Below are 27164 nucleotides of genomic sequence, written 5' to 3' on the forward strand. Positions count from 1 at the left end.
AATGTCTAAATGTGCTGGCTAACAAAGTATGAAATGGACTAAAAACTATTGCTATAACGTACTACTAGGAATGTGAAATTTCTTACCAAGCACCAACTGAACTGATTTTCGTTAGTGGATGGCGAGTTTTGGGATGTAAAATTAGCTCGACTTCACCAGTAGAGGTTTCGTAAATGCTGTTAACAGTTGTACCGAATGTATAATATCGACCAAAGTATGACTAATTCCGCCAGGTGGCGGTCTATTTCAACATGGCTGCACCTTTTTCAAACCCGTCACAGTTGTTGCCATTAGGTAAAAACATTAAGAATACTTCACTTTGTTATGCTTCCACACGACAGGCCCAGTTCTTGTATAAATCGTGTATGCACAGTAATGATGTCATATTTCGTGGCAGCTGTTAATTTGTGACAAATCGCCACACACTTTCATCGGCGATAGCCACATGGGTATCTGTATTCGCGCTTGTGTATAGTCATTTTACCAAAATACTGGTAGCATTAGTGAAGTGTAATATGAACATGTCTTCACACAGGATTATTGTATTGTTTTAAGTGAGTGAGAGTTATGGACGGAACTCTTTCACAAATGAAACACAGCTGCTCATGGAGATTGTGACTTTATTCTCTAAGTTTCAGGGGTAGTTGACTATACCGGCGCTTAGGTGCATAGCTATGTTCCTATGTGAAGACATTTGTTACAGTAGCCAGGCCGTAATAATTCTCTCGTTTAAAACAATAGGGTAATTCTGCGCGAAGACATTCTCATATTGGTAAAGAATCAAATGAAATATGGACTGGAGGATTTCTTATCGAAATGTGCATTAAATTGTTCGTTTTTTCTGTGACGTCTTGGAATCAAATGATCCCTGACTTTACAAATTTTACTTGATGGTTAGATCATTTAGATATGCCCTTCTTTTACTTAATCTGTTATTCTGTAGATGCGCCAGTTTTGACCTTTTTTGGAACACCTTCACTCACATAGGAACTGTCAAGTCATAACTTCACAGCAGTTACTGAGCATGTTATGCTTGAATCAGATGTGTCCAGTGTCTCACTGTTTTTTGTAGTGTTGGCTAAAAGTGCTGAGGTAACTGTAAACATCTTTGTGGTGGAAAGGGAGATGCAGAGTAGAGCTCTTGATCCTTCCATAACAGTTTACAGGGGTATGAAGTTGAGCTTTAAGTTTCCATGTAAAACAATAATTTCAGAAGTGAGGAGGAGAATGCTGGTGTAGAGATTTGGAGGCTTCCACCTTGGGACATGGTATCAGGTCACGAACAGACCTTAATGTTCTATGCATGAGCTTGTTTACTGTCCAATTAGTTTTTTTATGAAAACTTTGATTATTTGTCAATCATTCATTAACTTTTATATGTGTCATAGAATTTTCTATCATGTAGTTGTCTTGATTAGCATGATTAGGGGGTGGGACATTTCATATTTGTGGTAGACAATGTTTGATAGTATACTGGCTTGATTCTTTAAAGATCACATATACTCTGTGGGGGTGCAAACTCATGAATCACTCATTGCCCTCGTTATAAATAAAACCCCATCATTAATACTACTCATTTCAATCTTTTGTCACCTTAAAGCGACCTTTTTGACAACAGTGCACAATTCTCAGCCTCGAACGAAATTTCAACCAGTCAGAGTGACTGATGTAGAATTCATCTTCATTTCAGGGGATAAGATATTTTCTTTACAGGTTTGTTCAAACCCGAACTTGCGATTGCTGTTGTGAAAAATGAAAAACTTATGTTCACAATCTACTATCATTTAATTGTGTCTCCAGTTTTGCCTAGTTGCCGAGTTACAACTTGTTTTCATAGACGATTCTGTCAAAATCACTTGGCATCGCTAGGCCTAATTACTGTAAATCAACAAAGTTTTGCGAGCAGGAAAGTTTTGTTAGTATTGCGAATGAACTGTAGGCGCAAAACTTTCCAGACGTAATAATTAACCTCTCTTGTTTTGTTCAGTAATTAACCCTAGTCTGTGTTTACGTGATTAAACATGGCGGCCATATTTGCTATTGTACTAATGAACACAAACAGATTACTAGGCACTATAGTTTATTACACTTACAAAATTCAATCATTTCAGTGGCATAATAGCATTTGCAACAATACACATTCAGTGCACAACAATAACAATAACAGTATCTCTTTTCGTCACAATATCAAGAAGGCCGGAAGTTTGCCAGCCACGGACGACTTCCTCTTTCTTTGTTTTGAGAGCATCAAGGCTTGCAATGATCCACCTCACGTGAATAGGCGTGAATAAGTTTTTAGCAACACACTCGGCATACCACTGTGTAAAGTGGGTTTTCATGGCAATCTTGAAGGAGGCATTCAAGGACAAATCCACCGGCTGCAATTCCCCTGTACATCCATCCGGAACGAATTTCCAAACGAAATGTCGCTGCTTCAACAAGTTAAAAAAAGAGTCGCAGCGATGTGCTGCAAACACATAAAAAATTACAAGAGTTTTCTGTCTAATGGGCAATTTCAAGTTCTTTTTGACTGATTTCGTATAAGGCACCAGTATGTTTTCAACGTAGTCCAGCATACTTTGCTCACAACTCCAGTGATTGGCTGTGTATGTCACATGCCAATCAGCTGGAAATTTGACCTGGGCGTGGCACTTGTCTGTCACTCCTTGATAGATGATTTGCGGTGGGAGGAGTTCACCTGTAGCAGTACTTCCCAACACCGCTGTCACCTCCCGCTTGTCTTCAAGACCTACGATCTCTACTTGTTTCGACCCCTGTCTCGTCAGTTTCCAGTTGGAGACTGGAACGATCTTAACCCGTTTGGTCGAAGTTGATCACAAGTCGGGGGGGAATGTTGTACTCGGTGACCATACCACCCACTCCAGAAATAAACTGGTCCTTTTGTTTCTTGAAATCGTCTGGGAGTTTTCTCACAGCCTTTATACCCTTCCTTTTCACAAACCCTAATCGATTCAAAAACGACTCTGCCCATGAGGGGATGAGTTATTATCCCCTTTGCTGCAGCAATAACAATGGAAAAGTTGATGATTCCCCCACTATTCCGAATGCCTATCACGTGATCTTTGACGAGATTGTCAATTTCTCCAAGGAGCAGTGGCCGACCCATCTTCTTATATGGCAACTGGTCAATTTCTGCTGTTTTATCTTCACCTTTCTTTTGTAAGTAAGATTTTTCATAAATCTCACTGTGCTTTCACCAATGTTCCTCTTCATTAAAGTGCTAAAATGTTTAGCTGCCCTTGTGTTACCGTGTTCGGCCGCATATTTTGCAATCTTTGCACGTGTCTCCGGTGAAAAGTGATTGTTCTCGTGTTTCGGTTTCATACCATGTTTCGTTGTAGTAGTGTCTGGTGTTCCCTTCATACTGTCTTCAATGGCCTTGTTAGCTGCAGTCATTCTTGCAGCTTTTTCCGGTGTTTCGGCTGAAGAAGGGTCAGGTAGTCCTGGAAGAACAGGGTCGCTTCGCTTCTTCACAGTCACAAACTTCAACATTTTGTGAATTGATGGTCGTCTTGACTGACTGACCATTTAAAGGTGTTTAATTCCGGATGTTTAAAACAAACAATGTGACACTGAGTTAATAATTAATTACTGAGTTAAGGCAATGAGTGTCAAGGCATGTGTGCATAAGCACCCTTTGATCTTTTCATTATGACTGTAATCCCCACTTACACTGGTAAATCATGTGATCAGTCATGGTGGGCAGCGCGTGTGTATGTACATCGCTATTGTCTTTGGGAGGTGTGCTTTTTACAAATTACATATTGTCAACAATTCCACTTGGTTTTACAGGAGGTGGACTCACAAAACAAACAAGATGTAGAATTGACTGGGCTGTTTATCTCGCAAAACATTCACGACGGAGAACTTTGTCGATTTACAGTATTTCCCCAGCATGTGATGCGGCGGGATATAGTCGACGCCTCGTCTGTCCATCCATCCATAATCATTTTGTTTTCAGGGCAAAACTCAGAAATTGTTCAGTATTTTTAGACCAAACCTATGGTTGTGCCTTTTGCTATTTACAGATGTATGGCATTTTTATTTTTTTGTTTTTCCATGGAATGTTTTGATCTTAGTCTAAAGGTGGGGTGGGCTTCGTTTCCGGAGCAGAACTCAAATACATTTTAATATCTTTCAGCAAAACTTGGTAGATGTGTGTGGTAGACCCCTTGGACCCTTGGTGGTGCATTTTGCTGTTTGCAGGGTTTTGTTATTTATCATTTTCTTAGTTTCCATGGAAACGTTTAGGACTTAGTCTCAAAATGGAGGGATGTGCTTCATTTCCGGAGCAGAACTTAAAAAACATTTCATATCTTTCAACAGATCTTGGCAGATATATGAGACAAATCTTGAAGTGGTGCCTTTTGCTGTTTACAGATATATGGCATTTATATTATTCATGATTTCCATGGAAACGATTCAGACTTAGTCTGAAAAAATATCAAGTAGTCTTCAGATGATTTGTCCTTTCAGATATGTGGAGGCCTGGAAGATATGTCATCTTCTGATGACTCTTGTTAAAGATCACATATACTCTAGTAGGGTACAAATGCAAAATCACTTGCTGACATCACCATAAATGAAACCCCGCCATTAAAACTACTCATTTCGACCTTTAATTAACTTAAATCGACTTTTTTGTCAACAGAGCACAATTCTCAACCACAAACAAAATTTCAAACAATCAGAGATGCTCGTCTCCGTGACATAATTGTAGGTATAGACATGAGGGTCATCTACATTTCAGGGGTTAAACTATTTCGTATTCAGGTTTGTACAAGCCTGAAATCGCGAAAGATGTCGAGAAAAATGAAAGCTATATGTTTTCACAATCTACTGTCATTTAGTTTTGTCTCCTGCTTTGCCTAGTTTTCGAGTTACATCCCTTGTTTTCATAGACGATTCTGTCAAAATCACTTGGTGTCGCTAGCTATAGGTTGTAATCTGTGTTAGGTGGTATAAACCTACACGTTGTCATCTTTCACCTGATGCTCAGTTAATGAATTTATAACATGTGTAATTAGTGGTAACGCCACTTAGATTACCCGACAAAGGCCCCCATTTGGCATTTCTTGTGTCTGGATCGATCAAAGGATTAACCGATTATACGCTGATTGATTAATTAGTTTTATGCGGATTAAAATGGGGGATTTGTCAAAAGGTAGTGTTTATGTATGTACATTTACTAATCTATACTGAATACACTCTGTCGTGTCTGTGTCTATGTGAAAACAACACCCTTCTTTCAAAGGATTAACCGCCAATACATTGATTGATTGCTCATTATTGGCTAACTAAATAACGTTTTCAAAAGAATGACGCACATTATGCATTTAGTTGCCAGGTGTGCTATCTTTGGTGACCAATGAAACTATAAAGCAACGTGAAAAACCTGAAACAATACATCACATTTTAGTATATTAGACTGTTAAAAGACACATCACTTGGGAAATGTGCAGATGAATTACAGATCACTCATTTTTGTGGGTATTGATGGATGCATTCCTCGAAGAAGGTAATAGCCTGACATTGCTCCTATAACTTTAATTTTAATATTTTGCATTTTTGTTTTTATTAAGTTGTCATATTTTTCAACAGAATCATTGTTTTCGTCGTTAAGTGTAATGATGCAGACGACATACACTAGGGCGTGCGTGCGAATTATGATTCAAATAAGCAAACTGTAAAATGTCTACATATTACATTCCTGTTATACATTCACAGATTGCTTCTTTTTATTAAGTTTCAAAATGCATACAAGTATGATTATAAAGTAATTAGGATTATGAGACCATGTATAAAGACGTATATTGACAAGTGTCTACATACTGGTGAGTGAGCGTTACAAACCAAGTAAATTTAGCAAGTGAAGAAATTTATCGTGCAGTATTTTCACTTCGACACCTTCCTCACTTAGGTTATGTTACAGGTTGTGTCATGCAAACTCCTTTTGGTAATGATTCAAGTACGTATTTAACTACTAGTAGAAAGTAGTTTTGATTTTCTAACTTGATGAAAACAAACCATAATCTCATTAATTCAAATGGATTTGACTTCACGATTTTCTAAAATGGCGGCACCATGTCTGAGGATGAATGTTATTTAAGTTTGTTTTCACTGACTTACAAAAGGACAATTACTTTTCACTGGTAGTAAAATATGTGTTTTATTGATAGACATTAGGATTTTACATGACATCGCTTATCACATAACAATTTCACTCTTGGAAGCGGTCAATATAAGGGATCAATGTAATATTACTTAAGATACTATTGTCACTTCGACCACAACCTCGTTTCCAAGGAAGAAAGTGTTATACTCATGCAAAATCCTTTTGGTTAGCAATGTGTAGTAAGCAGTCTTGATTTTATAAACTCGAAACTTGAACTCCATTTTCTATCCTGGAAGCGTGGTAGGGGGTGAACCATCTGATTTAGTATATACAAGAGGCTTCCACAAAGCTCACTTTGCACACACTAACAACCAATTTAAGCACAAACTACGGGGTCTGGTTGAAATCTGTGCATAGTGACACCATCACCTGACCCCACGGAGCAATTGACAAAACACAACAATTCGTCATGTCTTTGGTGACGTTGAGAAATCAGCAAAATTATGAGCTTCCTACACATTTTCTGTACAACTAACTGAAAATCGTTCCTTCTATGATGTCACTGTAGGGCTCTGGTGACAGAGTTGAGTAACCAGTCTGCGGTTTCGTTTGCGGATGAGAGTGAAGCAGACAGCTTTTTAGCAACTTTTGAGCGCTTGGTATTTGTTAACCACAAGTTTTTTTTAAAAAATGGTGTTCTGTTTATGACTAACCAGAAGTCTTTCTTATGCAATGGTAAAAAGAGTACAAAAAAATTGAGTTTAGTTGCATATGTGTGGCAGATCCCACAGTGGTGCCTTTTGCTATTTACATTTTTTTAAATTTTTATTTTCATGGTTTCAATGGATATGTTTCAGATTTAGTCTCAAAATGGAGGGATGGGCTTTGTTTCAGGAGCACAACTCAAAAACCATTCAATATTTTTATGCAAAACTTGTTAGATATACCTTTTGCTATTTACAGAATTTTGTAATTTACTGTTTCATGGGATTCCATGGCAACAATTCTGACTTAGTCTCAAAATGGAGGAATGGGCTTCATTTCCGAAGCAGAACTCAAAAACCTCTCAGTATCTTACAACAAAACTTGCCAGATATGTGGGGGCAGATCCTAAAGTGGTGCATTTTGCTATTTGCAGATTTTTGTGATTTAACATTTTCCCATTTTCCATTCAAACAATTTGGACCTATTCTCAAAGGGATGGATGAGCTTTGTTTTCGGAGCACAACTCAAAAACTTCTTAATATCTTTCAGCAAAATTTGCCAGATATGTGAAGCATACCACAAAGTGGTTCCTTTTGCTATTCACAAAGTTTTGGCATTTTGGTTTTTTCTGGTTTCTATGGAAACAATTCTGACTCAATCTCAAAATGGAATGATGGGCTTCGTTTCTGGAGCAGAACTCAAAAAACATTTCATATCTTTCAACAGATCTTGGCAGATATATGAGACAAATCTTGAAGTGGTGCCTTTTGCTGTTATACATGGCATTTATATTTTTCATGATTTCAATGGAAATGATTTAAAATTAGTTAAAGAAAACATCAAGTAACCTTCAGATGATTTGTCCTTTCAATTATGTGGGGGCCGAGGGTATATTTGACCTTTGGTAGATGGGCTGATGGAATTCATGGGAAGTCATTAATTGCTTTGAAAACTTTCACCTCATCCTGAGCTCCGTCTTGAGAACCAGAGGAAATCATTATGAACTGACCTTCCTGACCAATATACCCCTAATGCACAGACTAGTTCATCCAAATGTCATGAAGGGAATTGTCCTAGTTACAAAACAGGCTTGGGGAAATGTCATGTAGGGAATTGTCCTCCTAGTTACAAAACAGGCGTGGGGAAATGTCATGAAGGGAATTGTCCTAGTTACAAAACAGGTGTGGGGAAATGTCATGAAGGGAATTGTCCTAGTTCCAAAACAGGTGTGGGGAAATGTCATGAAGGGAATTGTCCTAGTTACAAAACAGGTGTGGGGAAATGTCATGAAGGGAATTGTCCTCCTAGTTACAAAACAGGTGTGGGGAAATGTCATGAAGGGAATTGTCCTAGTTACAAAACAGGCTTGGGGAAATGTCATGAAGGGAATTGTCCTCCTAGTTACAAAACAGGCTTGGGGAAATGTCATGAAGGGAATTGTCCTCCTAGTTACAAAACAGGTGTGGGGAAATGTCATGAAGGGAATTGTCCTAGTTACAAAACAGGCTTGGGGAAATGTCATGAACGGAATTGTCCTCCTAGTTACAAAACAGGCGTGGGGAAATGTCATGAAGGGAATTGTCCTAGTTACAAAACAGGTGTGGGGAAATGTCATGAAGGGAATTGTCCTAGTTCCAAAACAGGTGTGGGGAAATGTCATGAAGGGAATTGTCCTCCTAGTTCCAAAACAGGTGTGGGGAAATGTCATGAAGGGAATTGTCCTCCTAGTTACAAAACAGGCTTGGGGAAATGTCATGAAGGGAATTGTCCTCCTAGTTACAAAACAGGCTTGGGGAAATGTCATGAAGGGAATTGTCCTCCTAGTTACAAAACAGGCTTGGGGAAATGTCATGAAGGGAATTGTCCTCCTAGTTACAAAACAGGTGTGGGGAAATGTCATGAAGGGAATTGTCCTAGTTACAAAACAGGCTTGGGGAAATGTCATGAAGGGAATTGTCCTCCTAGTTACAAAACAGGCGTGGGGAAATGTCATGAAGGGAATTGTCCTAGTTACAAAACAGGTGTGGGGAAATGTCATGAAGGGAATTGTCCTAGTTACAAAACAGGTGTGGGGAAATGTCATGAAGGGAATTGTCCTAGTTACAAAACAGGTGTGGGGAAATGTCATGAAGGGAATTGTCCTCCTAGTTACAAAACAGGCTTGGGGAAATGTCATGAAGGGAATTGTCCTCCTAGTTACAAAACAGGCTTGGGGAAATGTCATGAAGGGATTGTCCTCCTAGTTACAAAACAGGTGTGGGGAAATGTCATGAAGGGAATTGTCCTAGTTACAAAACAGGCTTGGGGAAATGTCATGAAGGGAATTGTCCTCCTAGTTACAAAACAGGCTTGGGGAAATGTCATGAAGGGAATTGTCCTAGTTTCATAACAAGCGTGGGGAAATGTCATGAAGGGAATTGTCCTAGTTCCAAAACAGGTGTGGGGAAATGTCATGAAGGGAATTGTCCTAGTTCCAAAACAGGTGTGGGGAAATGTCATGAAGGGAATTGTCCTAGTTACAAAACAGGCTTGGGGAAATGTCATGAAGGGAATTGTCCTAGTTACAAAACAGGCTTGGGGAAATGTCATGAAGGGAATTGTCCTAGTTCCAAAACAGGTGTGGGGAAATGTCATGAAGGGAATTGTCCTAGTTCCAAAACAGGCTTGGGGAAATGTCATGAAGGGAATTGTCCTAGTTACAAAACAGGCTTGGGGAAATGTCATGAAGGGAATTGTCCTAGTTCCAAAACAGGTGTGGGGAAATGTCATGAAGGGAATTGTCCTAGTTCCAAAACAGGTGTGGGGAAATGTCATGAAGGGAATTGTCCTAGGTCCAAAACAGGTGTGGGGAAATGTCATGTAGGGAATTGTCCTCCTAGTTACAAAACAGGTGTGGGGAAATGTCATGAAGGGAATTGTCCTCCTAGTTACAAAACAGGTGTGGGGAAATGTCATGAAGGGAATTGTCCTCCTAGTTACAAAACAGGCTTGGGGAAATGTCATGAAGGGAATTGTCCTAGTTACAAAACAGGCGTGGGGAAATGTCATGAAGGGAATTGTCCTAGTTACAAAACAGGTGTGGGGAAATGTCATGAAGGGAATTGTCCTCCTAGTTACAAAACAGGCTTGGGGAAATGTCATGAAGGGAATTGTCCTCCTAGTTACAAAACAGGTGTGGGGAAATGTCATGAAGGGAATTGTCCTCCTAGTTACAAAACAGGTGTGGGGAAATGTCATGAAGGGAATTGTCCTCCTAGTTACAAAACAGGCTTGGGGAAATGTCATGAAGGGAATTGTCCTAGTTACAAAACAGGCGTGGGGAAATGTCATGAAGGGAATTGTCCTAGTTACAAAACAGGTGTGGGGAAATGTCATGAAGGGAATTGTCCTCCTAGTTACAAAACAGGCTTGGGGAAATGTCATGAAGGGAATTGTCCTAGTTACAAAACAGGCTTGGGGAAATGTCATGAAGAGAATTGTCCTAGTTACAAAACAGGCTTGGGGAAATGTGATGTAGGGAATTGTCCTCCGAGTTACAAAACAGGCTTAGGGAAATGTCATGAAGGGAATTGTCCTAGTTACAAAACAGGCTTGGGGAAATGTCATGTAGGGAATTGTCCTCCTAGTTTCAAAACAAGCATGGGGAAATGTCATGAAGAGAATTGTCCTCCTAGTTACAAAACAAGCATGGGGAAATGTCATGAAGGGAATTGTCCTAGTTACAAAACAGGCATGGGGAAATGTCATGAAGGGAATTGTCCTAGTTACAAAACAGGCGTGGGGAAATGTCATGTAGGGAATTGTCCTCCTAGTTTCAAAACAAGCATGGGGAAATGTCATGAAGGGAATTGTCCTCCTAGTTACAAAACAAGCGTGGGGAAATGTCATGTCGGGAAAGTGTCCTGATGGTGAAATGTCCATACATTACGTGTTGCAAACACACTGCATCCAATCTTCTTGGATGACTGGATTTTCCAGAAACTGGTGCAAGTTGCTTTGTACTTGGATTTTCCAGAAACTCAGTAGTTCAGCTCAGTTGCAGAGAGCATGTGTTTACAAAACCCCTAATCTATATATACTATTCCTAATAAGAAACACATTGGCAATTTGTATTGTAAGAAATCAGTTAATTACCTATTGTGTTTAGATAATCATTATCATCATGTAGCAGAAGTATTGATAAGATGATTTTACACAATTGCACAAGCAAGAAATTGATTTTACCTGAAAATGTTGATTTTGATAAGATTTCTTACAAGGGTTAGAAAGTCACCAACACAATGCAACAGAAATCACCTTCCAGTTGAAATTTAGGGGTGCTCACCACAGTTTGATGCGTATTGTGGTACAAGTCCTTTGGTTCGGTTCGTGTCGGTTAGGTTTGGTATGTGCGATATGATCAGTGTCGAAAATTGACAACAAGAGCCAACTTTAAACGCTACATTGTTTAATAACATGGAAAAACCTAACCATAATCTTTGTTATTTTCAATGAGCAAAAGTGTCCTCATATGAATTACATTAGATGAATTAAATTAACACAACACTTAGAAACTGTGTAGCAAATGGCAAGTGATCCTTTGTGCAGCATCGGTATTGCTCATAGTAGCATGCATTCCAGATCTCACATGACATCACGAAGGTTGACGACAGTTTTGCTGTATTATCACATGTCTGTAAATAGTGTCTAATTTAAGGTCAGGTCCTTCCATTCATAGCTCACCAGTTGTTGAAGTGAGTGAGTTTAGTTTTACGCCGCACTCAACAATATTACAGCTATATGACGGCGGTCTGTAAAGAATCGAGTCTGGACCAGACAATCCAGTGATCAACAACATGAGGATCGATCTGCGCAATTGGGAACTGATGACATGCGTCAACCAAGTCAGCGAGCCTGACCACCCGATCCCGTTAGTCGCCTCTTACGACAAGCTGAGTCGCCTTTTATGGCAAGCATGGGTTGCTGAAGGCCTATTCTACCCCGGGACCTTCACGGGTCCCAGTTGTTGAAAGATATCGAGGTATATTAATATGATGAGTATCAAGAAGATTGTTTTTTTATTTTAGTATGAATGAATTCTTGATGCTGATAATATTTTTCTAATTGATTGGATTAAAAAATGACACTGATACGAGCTGCAAAATTAAGCAGTGAGTTTTCAATATATCGAATTGTAAGTTCATTTCCATAGGACTTGGAACTCATTCAATCTTAATTCCTATGAGCTTATATGCTGAACATTACTCCAGTATAAGTAAAAGTGTGAAATCTCAGATGTGTAAGTAGTTGCAATACAAATTATGAGATTCTGAGATAGATTTACTAAGAACAAAAGAGAGGTAAGTTTTGCCACGTCTGTGTTCATGTTCTCCTTGATACTTATTCATAAAACATGCGTGGTTGTAAGAAAATCAGGAAATTTTCTTTTTTTATGTGTCAGTTCAATTTTTGCATTTATTCTGAACTGTAATGTATTCTATGAGTTGTATTTGGATAAACCCAGTGGGAATTTTATGCCACCGATATGTAACAAGTGGTCTTTAATGCAAATCTCATGTTTTAATGGGGTGGTGGGGTAGCCTAGTGGTTAAAGTGTTCGCTCGTCATGCCGAAGACCCGGGTTCGATTCCCCACATGGGTACAATGTGTGAGGCCCATTTTCTGGTGTCCCCCACCGTGATATCACTGGAATATTGCTAAAAGCGGCGTAAAAACCAAACTCACTCATGTTTTAATAGTGTCCGCAGTTGCAGAAGGTATAATGTGATTGAAGAAATATTTATATTTGAAATAACTGCTGACTTGGTGGTTTGTGGCTTGGTTTGAGGGTTGTCTCAATAGTTATGTGCACTGTGTTGACTATACACTGACAAAGGTTCATGGAAAACAAAGTGACGATGTACTAAATCGGCTTCAAGGACTTGGGTCGTGGGGCTGATGTTCTTGGGTCTTCCGGTTAGGGTGGCAACTACTCTCTTAACTATATATAAGGGATGATGGGATATGAAGTGATGAAATTGTAGGCTGATGTCCTGTAGATGCTTGTATGGAGCTTGATTTTGTCCTCCTTGACTTGAACATTGAGGAATGGTTGGAACTTGGTGGTCATTTTCTTTTTCCTTTATGAATTATAGATTTACATTCACTATGAACCTGCACATTTAGTGTTGTAATTACCTCTCAGTTTATGCGTATGAAATATTTGGAAAGAATATTCAAGAAGAGACAAGTCAGTACATCTTGAGTATCCAGAAAATGAAAGGCTTCGATCAACGGCTGGAATATAAAGGCACAGTACACTTGCCTGTCGGTGGCAGACAATGTGTATCATGGAACTGACATCTTTCTTGCTGAAGCCATATTGGTGCATACGCATCTTACAAGAGGACAAGAAAGATAAGATATACAGCACGGCTATCAGACAAGATGAAGTGTATTAGTGTGACAGGTAATTCTGGATATGGTTTAGCTGGTAGGTACATAGCGACTTTTAACAGTTGGCAACAGTATTTTGATCTAAGTATTCTGTTAATGTGATTATGTTCCTCTATTTTACAGAGTTGGTTGACAAATGTATTGGGTCCAGGATTCACATCATCATGAAGAATGACAAGGAGATCGTTGGAGTGTTGCTGGGCTTTGATGACTATGTCAGTATCCTTTTGCAGTAGCCAAAGCTCTATTGAAGTTCAGTTTGAGCTTTATGTTATTGAAGGTCCCAGCGTAGAATAGGCCTTCAGCAACCCATGCTTGACATAAGAGGCAACTAACGGGAATGGGTGGTCAGGCTTGCTGACTTGCTCGACACGTCATCGGTTGCCAATTGCGCAGATCGATGCTCATGTTGTTGGTTACTGGATTGTCTGGTTCAGACTCGATTACTTACAGACCGTCGGAATATTGCTCAATGCAGTGTAAAACTAAACTCACTCGTTTACTACTGAGCCACTCACTACTGGTTTACTACTGGGCCGCTCTGTTTGGGACCACTCACTATTGGTTTACTACTGGGCCACTCACTACAGGATCACTCACTACAGGATCACTCACTACAGGATCACTCACTATTGGTTTAGTACTGGGCCATTCACTATTGGTTTACTTCAGGGCCACTCACTACAGGACCACTCACTATTGGGCCACTCACTCCTGGTTACCCAATGGGGCACTCACTACCAGTTTACTACTGAGGTATTCACTACTGGGCCACTCACTATTGGTTTACTAACCATTGGGCCACTCACTACTGGGTTACTAACTACTGGGCCACTCACGATTGGTTTACTAACCACTGGGTCACTCTCTACGGGACCACTCACTATTGGTTTACTACTGGGCCACTCACTACAGGATCACTCACTATTGTTTTAGTACTGGGCCATTCACTATTGGGTTACTTCTGGGCCACTCACTATTGGTTTACTTCTGGGCCACTCACTATTGGTTTACTACTTGGCCACCCACTACAAGATCACTCACTGGGCTACTCACTATGGGTTTATTAACTACTGGGCCACTCTCTGTTCCTTTTGCTTACCATTGGGCCACTCACTACAGGGTTACTGACTCTTGGGGCATTCATCACTGAGGTGCTCACTACTGAGTTACTTACTAGTGGGACACTCACTTCTGTGTGTCTTAGTACTGGGACGCTCACTACTGGGTTACTTCCTACTGGGGCACTGACTACTGGGTTACTTACTACTGGGGCACTGACTACTGAGTTCCTTACTACTGGGTTCCTTACTACTGGGGCACTCACTATTGAGTTCCTTACTACTGGGGCACTCACTACTGGGTTATTTACTCCTGGGTTATTTACTCCTGGGTTATTTACTCCTGGGTTATTTACTAATGGAACACTCACTACTGAGTTACTTACTACTGGGGCACTCACTACTGGGTTAATTACTTCTGAGTTACATACTACTGGATCACTCACTAGTGAGTTACTTACTACTGGATCACTTACTACTGGATCACTTACTACTGGATCACTCACTACTGGGTTACTTACTACTGGGCCATTCACCACTGGGTTACTTACTACTGGGCCATTCACGACAGGGTTACTGGCACTTGGGGCACTCATTACTGGGGCGCTCACGACTGAGTTACTTACTATTGGGCCACTCACTACTGAGTTACTTATTACTGGGAATCTCACTACTGGGTAACTTATTACTGGGGCACTCACAATTGGATACTTACTATAGGGGCACTCACTATTGGATACTTGTTATTTGGGCACTCAGTGTTGGGTTACTTACTACTCAGATAATCACTTATGGTTACTCACTGCTGGGCCACTCACTACTGGTTTACTAACTACTGGGCCACTTACTACTGGTTTACTAACTACTGGGCCACTTACTACTGGTTTACTAACTACTGGGAGACTCACTACAGGGTTACTTACTATTGGGCCACTTACTACTGGTTTACTGACTACTGGGCCACTCACTACAGGTTTACTAACTACTGGGAGACTCACTACAGGTTTACTAACTACTGGGCCACTCACTACTGGTTTACTGACTACTGGGCCACTCACTACTGGTTTACTAACTACTGGGCCACTCACTACTGGTTTACTGACTACTGGGCCACTCACTACTGGGTTACTGACTCTAAGGGCACTCATTACTGGGGCGCACACTACTGAGTTACTTACTACTGGGCCACTCACTATTGGTTTACTTACTACTGGGCCACTCACTACAGGTTTACTAACTACTGGGCCACTTACTACTGGTTTACTAACTACTGGGAGACTCACTACAGGGTTACTTACTATTGGGCCACTTACTACAGGTTTACTGACTACTGGGCCACTCACTACAGGTTTACTAACTACTGGGAGACTCACTACAGGTTTACTAACTACTGGGCCACTCACTACTGGTTTACTGACTACTGGGCCACTCACTACTGGTTTACTAACTACTGGGCCACTCACTACTGGTTTACTGACTACTGGGCCACTTACTACTGGTTTACTAACTACTGGGAGACTCACTACAGGGTTACTTACTATTGGGCCACTTACTACTGGTTTACTGACTACTGGGCCACTCACTACAGGTTTACTAACTACTGGGAGACTCACTACAGGTTTACTAACTACTGGGCCACTCACTACAGGTTTACTAACTACTGGGAGACTCACTACAGGTTTACTAACTACTGGGCCACTCACTACTGGTTTACTGACTACTGGGCCACTCACTACTGGTTTACTAACTACTGGGCCACTCACTACTGGTTTACTGACTACTGGGCCACTCACTACTGGGTTACTGACTCTAAGGGCACTCATTACTGGGGCGCACACTACTGAGTTACTTACTACTGGGCCACTCACTATTGGTTTACTTACTACTGGGCCACTCACTACAGGTTTACTAACTACTGGGCCACTCACTACAGGTTTACTAACTACTGGGCCACTCACTACAGGGTTACTGACTCTTGGGGCTTTCATTACTGGGTTGGTTACTACTGGTACCGTCAATACTGGGTTACTTACTACTGGGCCACTCACTACAGGGTTACTGACTCTTGGGGCTTTCATTACTGGGTTGGTTACTACTGGGCCACTCACTACAGGGTTACTTATTTCTGGGGCAGTTTCTACTGGGTTAGTTACTACTGGGCCACTCACTACTGAGTTACTTACTGCTGGGACCTTCACTACTGAGTTACTTACAACTGGGCCAGTTGCTGCTGCGTTACTTACTATTGGGTCAATTACTAAGGGGCCACTCACTAGTGGGGTATTTACTACTGGGGCACTCACTCTTGGTTACTTCCTACTGGGGCAGTCACTATTGGTTACTTCCTTCTTGGGCAGTCACTATTGGTTACTTCCTACTGGGGCAGTCACTATTGGTTACTTCCTACTGGGGCAGTCACTATTGGTTACTTCCTACTGGGGCAGTCACTATTGGTTACTTCCTACTGGGGCAGTCACTATTGGTTACTTCCTGCTGAGACCCGTGAAGGTCCCCGGGTAGAATAGGCCTTCAGCAACCCATGCTTGCTATTAAAGGCGACTCAGCTTGTCGTAAGAGGCGACTAACGGGATCGGGTGGTCAGGCTAGCTGCCTTGGTTGACACATGTCATCGGTTCCCAAGTACGCAGATCGATGCTCATGTTGTTGATCACTGGATTGTCTGGTCCAGACTCGATTCTTTACAGACCGCCGCCATATAGCTGGAATATTGCTGAGTGCAGCGTAAAACTAAAACTCACTCACTACTTCCTGCTGGGGCACTCACTATTGGTTACTTCCTGCTGGGGCACTCACTATTGGTTACTTCCTATTGGGGGCACCTATTGGGGGCACTCACTATTGTTTACTTCCTACTCACTTGGTTACTTCCAACTGGGGCACTCACTATTGGTTACTTACTACTGGGACACTCACTATTGGTTACTTCCTACTGGGTTACCTACTACTGGGGCACTCACTAATTTACGTAGGGGAGGACTCTGTAATTAGCAGTTATAAAGTTCATTTGATTGTAGTGGTTGGATTTGTCTGCAAAACTTGTGCTATTTAGAGTTTATATTAAATTTGGTATTAGCTTTCCTTAATTCCGATCAGACATGGTTCTCGAGGACGTCACAGAATTGTGAGTATGTTTCTCAACTATTGAGGCAGCCATTCATGTTGTTATAATGACGATGTATTGATATATTAATATGTTCTATGTACATGTAATGATGATATGTTGATATATTCCATGTACATGTAATGGTGATGTATGGAAATATTCTGTGTACAGGCGAACCCTGTTTATCCGGATGTTTTGATTTCACACGAAAATCTTCCGGATAGTGAGACGTCCGGTTAATGGGTTTCAAATAAACAAAATGTGAAAATTTTGTTAAAGCAATAAACATTTCATGTATGTATAGCTATAAGTCAACAGTCAATAGTAATAACAGTGAATCATCATAACATATAAGTGTACCGATAATACATGGAAGGCGGAACGCAGGTTACAGTTTGCCAGGTTGTCTCGGACGTAATCGTATAGCATGTGGAGCTTCAGATGGTAAGTTAGATGAAAAATATAAATCGACAACAAAAAGTTTCTAATTTCCCAATTGCATATTCAAGTAAACTTCTGGACGAGATCACATGACTTAGATCATGTGGCCCTCTATTTTTAACTTGCATTGCGACAGATAGCAGGGGTCGATTTATAAGTGTTATATACAGTACAATTACAGTGTAGTTTACCTTAATCCTTGTTAACATGTGTTGTTGTTCCTGATGAGATGTTCTCATGTGCCAAATTCTAATGAACAATCCGAGTGACACGCGTCACTAGTGTTTTTGATGGCTAATTAATCAACTCACATCAAATGCCTTCCAATAGATTAGGAATGAAATCCTATAGTCGTGCGGTAAACGGTATTAATGTGACACATACCCGTGCACGTTGCACAGATCTCTCCGTCTGGATAACTGGATCATTTTTCAATGGAAATCTATGGGAATGGTTTGAAAATTTTCCGTTCGGGTCCGGAAGCGTGGGGTCCTGGTTAAGTGAGTACAATTAATGAACGTAAGTTTCATTTCCCATAAAAATCATCCGGATGGCGGGGTTTCCGGATGTGTGGGGTCCAAGTAAATGGGGTTTCAAGTGTACATGTATTGATAATATATTGATAGTTTGTACCCAGTGTTCGAAATAACTGCTTGCCAGGTAACAACATGTATCCCTAGAATGGTCCCTCTGTCCATTATGTAACAACCAAATTCAGAGGCCACTAAGGGACAACTTGATAAGAAAGTGTGAATGCAGGGACCAGTGTGGGACAACTTGATACTTGTCAAAACTGTGAATAGAAGACAGTAGTAACAACCTGCTACTGTGAATGTTGTTGAAACAAGAAGGTGGCCCATATGGATAGTGATAATTTAGGAGCTCATTATGTTTCCTGAATCCTGACTTGCTAAATTTAGCGACTACATCACTCTAAAAAATATAGACAAATAGTCAAATGCATGTTATTACAAATAACTATGTAAATCGTAAGCAGTACCATCATTGGTCTGTTCTGTGATTCACCACCGTCTGAAAGCATACCCCAGTGGTTCACATGTCAAAGAACAAGTCTATTGTTGGGGGTCTTCCAACACCATTTATTGCCAACTCAAGGAAACATGGATCATGGTGTTCTGAAAGTATACAATAACTCTCTATATTTGCCATGTGTATACTCATAAAACTCTACTCATATGTCAGAAACCTTGCACTCAATCTCTTTGGGGCGCTGTGGGCGTACTGTCTAAGGCGCCGGGCTACTAATCCAGTGAGCTTGGAGGTGCCGGTATCGAGCCCACCTGTGACCGGGTGTAAAAACCATGGAGTCAGCTTTGTGTGCAGACTCTTTCAGTGTTGTCACAACCCCTAGTGTGCAGTACACAACCCTGTGCACTTTAAAGAACCCACGAATCCGTTAGATGATGACCAGATGGTGGCCACACGAATACGTACAAACACCTAGTTGTGCGTACAGCAATGTGCAGTAAACATGGACAAAGTACTGTGACTATGTGTCCCAGTCCACCCAGCTGTGAATGGGTACCTCATAAGGATGGGAAAGCCACATTAGCTCAGTGCGCCTGGTAAGGCTGCAAGAGTTGTATGATACCCAGAAAGTTGAGATTGAAAATACGATGTGCCCTTGTTATGGACATCCAATGATCGAGGGGGAAAGATGCGTCCCTCGTCGCTGTACAAATATCTAGTTGTATTGTATTGTATTATAGGAATGCTTAGAAAATCTCTCACATATTGAAGCATTCGTATAATCTCTCTGACATCATTATTATCTCTATCTGAATCTATGACCAATAAAATAATTGCTCTAAACTCCACGCTACTATATATAATCAGTCATTCACTGTATATGTATGGAGACAATGAGTAACACCTGTTACAACTCCGATCCACCCTCAAAAGAAAGAAATACACTCCTAAACAAACGTCGCTGTCACAAATAGATTCTTGGAAACAGTGCATGGCAGACTCTAAATTCCAAGAAATGGATATCTTACACTGTTTGACAAAAGGGGTGACAGGTGGTCAAAACATATTCAATTTCTGTGTCATACACTGAAAATAACTCTTAACTTGAAACGCTACAAATTATAAGCTTAAGCTAATATTCTGAATAACTTGACAAGGAAATACAGTCGAACCCCATTGTCTCGAACTCGGTTGAGACGAATTCTCGGATGTGTCGAACTGACATCTCGGTCCCTGCCGATTTCCTTATATTTATCATTATTTTTACTCTGATGTGTCGAACTAGATGTGTCGAATTCCCGGTTGTGTCAAACTCATTTTAAGGTCCCCAAAGGCTCTAACAAGTACAAATTTACCCTTTTGTCTCGAACTGTCAAAGCTGGTTGTTGCAACTGAAAACTTCAGTCGCGCAATCGGAAGTCATCCTCATAAACGTGCTACCTAAAGATCAAAAGTAACGATTAACGGACTCAACAATCAAGTGATATGTTTAACTACGCATCTATACACACATTGTCAGCACACTTACCAACTGAGCTTTACTCAAACAATTAACCATAATTAACTTGTTACCAGTGACACGTTGATCACGGACCGACAGGATATCTCTAAACAAACAATGGCGCATGTTGTTGTCATGTGACAGTCTGTGTTAGCGGTCATGCGATTTCCTTGAAAATACAAAATGAGAAGTGAGGAAAACGGAGTTGGATTATCTAAATTGATGTTTTGTTTTTGATGTAGGATCAATTTTGTTAAAGCAAAAATTACCTGTGAGGACAATAGAGACAAAATGCGAGGCTGTCATAGCTGTGGAGTCGGGTGGAAAATCCATAGCAGAAATTGCAACTGAATTTGGCATACCCAGAAATACACTTTCTACATGGATTAAAAATGCTGATAAAATCAAAGAGGCATTTGTTCAGTCAAGCTTTTCACCTTCTCGTAAGAGAATGCGTACTGCTAAATTTGATGACGTTGAGGAAGCACTTTTGAAATGGTTCAAAATGGTTAGGGATAGCAGTGCTAATGTAAGCGGTGCTTTATTGATGGCACAAGCAGAAAAGTTAGTCTAAACAACTTGGTACATTAAGAAACCTTTTGAGCATTTCTGCTGTGGTGCCATGCCCGAACGCCAGACTAATTTCGGATTTTTTTAAGAGATAAATTCCCCACATGTACACGTATGTACATTCTGATTCCGTTTGTATGAACAATACAACTTTTTATTCTGACTGAAAATGAATCAGTGCTGTCAACCAAATGGGAACGCTTGTGAGTTTGTTAAATTATTATTGTTCTTATCTTTTTGTATGTATATTCATTTGGCATGACGAATAAAGTGATTGAATTGATTTACATTTGTCTATGTTGTAATTTAAAGATCAATACTGCCATAAACGTTTATTGCAAAGATATATTGTTCGTATGTGTATCCTACTGCAAAATAACGATGTGTTAAGCACTGTGGTCGTGTTGGTTCTTGGTCTTTTCAATGCTGACGGATGTGTCGAACACTCGGATAAGTCGAACTTTTCCCTTGGACCCGACGAGTTCGACACAACGGGGTTTGACTGTATGTATAAAATGTAAATCTCTAACGATACCTGTAGTCAAAATAATGGACTCTCCCAAAACTCTACACCCTGACAGCAATAATCAACTTCATATTCAGATTCTACAGCTGAACAAATACCTGAAGAGTGTGTCCCCAGCTATAGACATCTGTACCTGGGGGAAATTATGATCGTCGCCTTCTCGTGCATAAAACACGAGACAATAAAACAATATGGCGCCAAGCAAGGGAGCGCTCATTACTCAAAAATATCTATGGGAGAAATCATTAAATGTAATTCTTCACATATAAGTGAATATAAAATCCCTACTATTCAAAACTCCAAATTGACTCTGGAGGGTTCTCCAGTGATCGCGGTAGGTTTTGTAAGAGTGTGTACAGAAATTATAAACACATAGGCCAAATCTTTTATGCGTGAAATGTTTCTTATATGTTTCTATATATGTAAATATATGGCAAACTCACCAAAGTCTTGATCCAGTGTTGACAATGATATATACTCCAGTGAATGTGTGTCTGTGTCCGTGTCAACACTGCAAGTAGCCTTTATATATACTGTCATAGTTTCAAGAACTTTCGAGCACTTACGACCATCACCACTAACGTGGGAAGCTCTAGAACATAGTCTCCCGGAAGTGGACAAATAGAAAGCCAAGGGCAGATAACTCCAAAGTACTGCCTTAGAGGCGTGCCGCTTAAATAATTCTCTATAGGAATGTGACCCATAATAACTACACTAAAACCTTAAATATTGTGACTCACAACTACCGCAATAATAATAACAACAACTCAAATCACAGAAAATACACTCTCATAACACTTTTTAAAAATGTTATTTGCATCTTTTTGCATGAAAAATTCAGGTTTTGCATGAGTTCTCCAACGCTAGAAATCTTAGGAAGTCAGAGATGATGATCAGATAGATTTGCATATAGGGGGTTAGTGAGGCTGAAACGGCTCAAGATTCTGACTGTGACCGCTAATATGATAAAAGTTGTCTGTGATCTCAGATACAAACAATTATTATTTGGGGGATTTTTGGTGTGATGATGACTTAAGTCCTGAAGATAATTTAATATGAAGATAATTATGCCCTGTAATGTGCTTTGGGGTGTATTGGTGGTGTATTGGTGCCATTTTGTAGTTTAATTAAATATTTTTGGCCTTTCCATGGCAACAAGTTTGAAATTGACTCAAATTGGTGGTAGTGTTTTTTTCCGGACCAGAACTCCAAAACCGTTCACTGTTTCTTCACCAAATGTGGCACATAGATAGGTCTAGTGTTGTAATGGTGTATTTTCGTAGTTTTGGAATTCTGAATTAAATATTTTGGGCATTCTTGTGGCAACAAGCTGACTTTGACTCAAATTGGTGGTAGTGCTCTTTTCGGGAGCAGAACTTGTAAACCATTCACTGTTTCTTCTTCACATTTTGTACATGTGCATATCTAGTTGTGAACTGGTGCGTTTTGGTGGTTTTGGAATTCTGATTAAATTATATTCTGCGATTCCATGGCAACAAGTTTGTTGTCTGCTGAATTTAGTGCTAGTGCTCCTTTCTGGAGCGGAGTGTAAAATCCTTTTAGTACTCTTCTTCCACTTTGCTATATACACGCCAAAACATTTGACATAATTATGACTTGTAGACATATTCATGAAGAGTGTTTTGCCATGACTTTGATTTCATGTTTGAAAATGTATGGGTATTCATTCTTAGAGTGTGACCCATCAAATTCAGAGACTCAGGGTTAGTCTGAAACAGTTAATCTGTAAAATGAATACGCGAACTGTTACGATATGTGCTGTTTTATTGTCTATAAATTGTCATGAAGAGTGTCTGAAGGGCTAGTGAGAGTTTGAATCTATTTCTAACACTGTTTGTACCTTATCCTGCATTACTTCTTAATGCATGTACTGCTTTCCTTTTGACAAGATGAAGGTGTGTGATGGAAATGTCGAAGAGAAATTGTTCCAGTCATGTGAGTTGCAGTATTGTCATGCCCACATGACCCCTAAAGTGCTGACATCACGTATGCTCACATGACTGCTTGTCAGCTAGCTGACAGGCCATGGGTAATACTGCTGCATTAAACTTGCAACTTAACATTTTGGTGTTCGCCTTTTTATGTTATTGTGTCTTTTTTTCAGCTGCTTCAAGAATGGTTTGTGACTTTACATTTTTGAAGAGATGTGTATTTATGTAATTACTTGATCTTCATGTTATTCATTTATTTCATGTATATTTTGTGTGACTGATCCATTTACCATGTTGCCTTCATTGCACATGAATGCGGTTTTGTGTTCTGCTCTGGTTTGCAGGGTTTACTCCTGGGTAGTCTTTTTATTACCTACTTTATCTGTGTTATCTACACTTTTGCTCTTAATGTGTAGATTTCTTCAGTATATTTTTTGTAGCGTATTGTTTTCCCTTAAGCAGGTGTTTGGCATGCGGGAAATCAGTTTTCTCTCTTTATCTTGTGTGTGTTTCCTACACACATTATAGGATTCGTTTTATGCTTAGGTTGCAGATTAATGCCACGTTGTGTTGCCTGCAACAGTTGCAAGTGGAGTAATGACCCCCATCCGAGGTGTTTGAACTGCATTCGGCAGTGTTTTGTGACTCCCAAGTGTGACTTTTGTCACACTTTCTCCTACAACTTTTAAGCAGTACTTGCGTGTATCTAAGAAGCGGTTTACACAACAAGCTTCCAGACGTAGGATGTCTGCCTCTCATGGCTTGGTTATTTCCCCAGCAACTATGGATATACGTGGTTCTTCGGAGGAGTGATACACTTCCAACACTGATGATAGTGCCTGCTCCGTTAGAGGTGCCTCTGCTCTCTGCAGCTTCTACTTCCCCGGTGGCGACTGGGGTTACAACTTCAGCACCTATGGCGCCTGCTTGCCTCTCTACTGACCAGAGTTTGTTGCCAGCACCTTACATTTGTGGATCCAGCTTGGATGCAGTCTTTTTTGCAGTTGATATTTCAACAGAGGATGGTGCCTTCAGGGGTCCCTCCTTTCACTCCACAACTCCACAGTCAGCGCTTCTTTACCTCCCAGGCCAGTCAGTATTAGCAGCGCCTCCAACACTTGGGGCGCCGTTACCGACAACATCTCATCTGGTGCTGCTTTTGCCTACCTCGTCACTTGTACTACCAGCGCCTCCATCTGTGGCTGTGACTCCACCGAAGTGTGTAGTGTGTTTGATGTCATCGGTTGTGGCATCTTCTACCTTCACTGGTGGCGCCTCTACTTCTAGGGGTTCTTCGCTTTACATTACCTGGACATAGTTTGCATTATTGGATTCATCAGAGGGTGATTTTATTGTTCTGTGAGGATTCATCTGCGGATTCATGCGCTAGGGCCTTCAACTGTTCCTGACTGGATGGTGGATTGTGTGCATGCTTTGGAGGTTGCAGGTTTATCGCCCACACTTAATGAGGATTTACTCTGTATGACCAGCTTTTATAAGCCCCCAACACTGCATATGCTGGACGCTTGTTTAGCCTTCGTTAAACGGAAATTTGTCGTTCTACCTATTTACCTCTATCGACACTAACGTCTGCTTTGGGGACGATTGCACAGGACTTGTCATAAAACAATTTAGGTTGCATTGATCACTTACAAACCATGATGACTTTTCAACAGAGAGAAATTTAGCACATGAGCAACCATCTGAAGGCGGCAGGATTTGACAACCATGGATCGTCTTCAGTTGCGCCAGATCCAGATCTTTCTGGCCCCATTCATCAGGCAGGATCAGTCGGTCCATCACTCTACCGTCCTACATCAAGGGGTATCTTCAGTGGTGGATGATAGTTGAATATCTTACTCACTCCACAAAGTCCGACTCTTTGTCTATGTATTGACACATCTCTTCAGAGCCCATCTCGAGTGAGAGGTTGTCTGAGGGTGGTGGTCCACCGATCTAAGCTTGTGGTGGTGTTTCACTGGCAAACACATCTTCAGCATACCGAACTTGTCATAACAACTGACAACTCCATGATGATCTGTTGTCTGCTGAAGTTCCAGTTGCAAGAACATTCTTGTGGATGACCTTTCCAGATGGGACGGAGTAGTGCCCACGGAGTGGATGCTACATCTAGAGGTGTTTGCTACGACTCCACCTCTCTTTTCAATTGTGGGATCTGAGGATCTAGATATTTTTTATACTTGTATACTTTCCTGCATTACTCAGTTTTTGCGCCCACCCATTGCTGCACTACCTTCTCACCGTGGTTTCTTCAGATGCTTTGTTCAAGTAGTAATGTGAAGATAAAAAAGAATCAGTACTTTCAGGCTCACGTGGGCACAGTGCAATGACAATATGGCACTTGCATGTTGGGTGTAACTTCTCTTTGACATTTCCATCGCACAGCTTTGTTTTATCAAAAGGAAAGCAGTAAATGCATTAAGTAGTAATGCAGGATAAGTATACAAATATAAAATATACCTAGATTTTACTAGCATTCCATGTCCATGTAATGATGATTTATAGATATATTCTATATACATATCCTGATGATATTGATATATTCTATATACATATCCTGATGATATTGATATATTCTATATACATATCCTGATGATATTGATATATTCTATATACATATCCTGATGATATTGATATATTCTATATACATATCCTGATGATATTGATATATTCTATATACATATCCTGATGATATTGATATGTTTTATATTCATTGTACATGTAATGATGATTTATAGATATATTACATGTACATGTCTTTATGATATATTTATGATATATTGATGTGTTCCATGTACATGAAGTGTCCAGTCATCATGATGATCTTTTTAATGTCCGTGCCATGTATTACAGTGAAAGTACTCCAGAAGGACGTCGAGTGACCCGTCTAGACAAACTGCTATTGAATGGGAACAACATTACAATGGTACCTCGACACTTCATCTGTATTCATAATCATGACCATTTTCTGTTTGTATATCCCATAGACATCCCATAATTATATCCCATAGACATCCCATAATTATAGTCGCCTGTTCCATGACACACACGTGACACACGTATGTGACAATTTAGCACTGCCAGGTGCAAGCTATATTTTGACTGATAAACTCCTGTCGACACCACTCCAACTGGTAGATGCTGGTAGATGAATCTGTATGAAAGTAATGAACAGAATGTAAAATCTATACACAGTCAAATTCATAGAAACAAATATACTTAAAGTAGACAAGAGCCAGGGCAAACTATGCAGACAGAAGCAATTGCTCTGACTCAGTAATAACTGGCTACCACAGCAAACTCCCAACTGGCGTTGTAATTATTTTTTATCATTATGACACCGGCATGTAATGCGGGGGGGATATAGTTGACGCCTCGTCTGTCTGTCCGTCCTCCATCCATCCATCCGTCTGTCCGTCCGTAATCATTTTGTTTCTGGAGCATAACTCTCTATTTTTTTTACCAAACTTGTTAGATATAATGATCTCAACCTATAGTTGTGCCTTTTGCTATTTAGGGAGTTTTGGCATTTCTATTTTTTTTTTTTTTTTCCATGGAACATTTTGGTGTTAGGCTAATGGTGGGGCAGGCTTCGTTTCCAGAGAAGAACTCAAAAACCTTTCAATATTTTTCTGCAAAACTTGGTAGATATGTGTGGCAGACGCCAAAGTGGTGCCTTTTACTATTTACAGGTTTTTGTGA

At 40.3% G+C, this 27164-nt stretch overlaps 1 protein-coding gene across 1 annotated transcript in view; it reads left to right on the plus strand.

Annotated features, from left to right (window-relative positions):
* The first annotated feature begins 211 nt into the window (after positions 1–211).
* The window catches only part of LOC137297927 (U6 snRNA-associated Sm-like protein LSm5), a 28674-nt gene continuing 1721 nt past the window's right edge, over positions 212–27164 (plus strand). The window contains exons 1-4 of the mRNA XM_067829919.1: positions 212–294; positions 13400–13495; positions 17452–17479; positions 26316–26388. Coding sequence (XP_067686020.1) covers positions 252–294; positions 13400–13495; positions 17452–17479; positions 26316–26388 — 240 coding nt within the window. The 5' untranslated portion in view covers positions 212–251. The remainder of the gene's footprint in view (positions 295–13399; positions 13496–17451; positions 17480–26315; positions 26389–27164) is intronic.

The sequence above is a fragment of the Haliotis asinina genome, chromosome 10 (assembly GCF_037392515.1).
Source record: "Haliotis asinina isolate JCU_RB_2024 chromosome 10, JCU_Hal_asi_v2, whole genome shotgun sequence".
In the NCBI taxonomy this organism is placed as follows: domain Eukaryota; kingdom Metazoa; phylum Mollusca; class Gastropoda; order Lepetellida; family Haliotidae; genus Haliotis; species Haliotis asinina.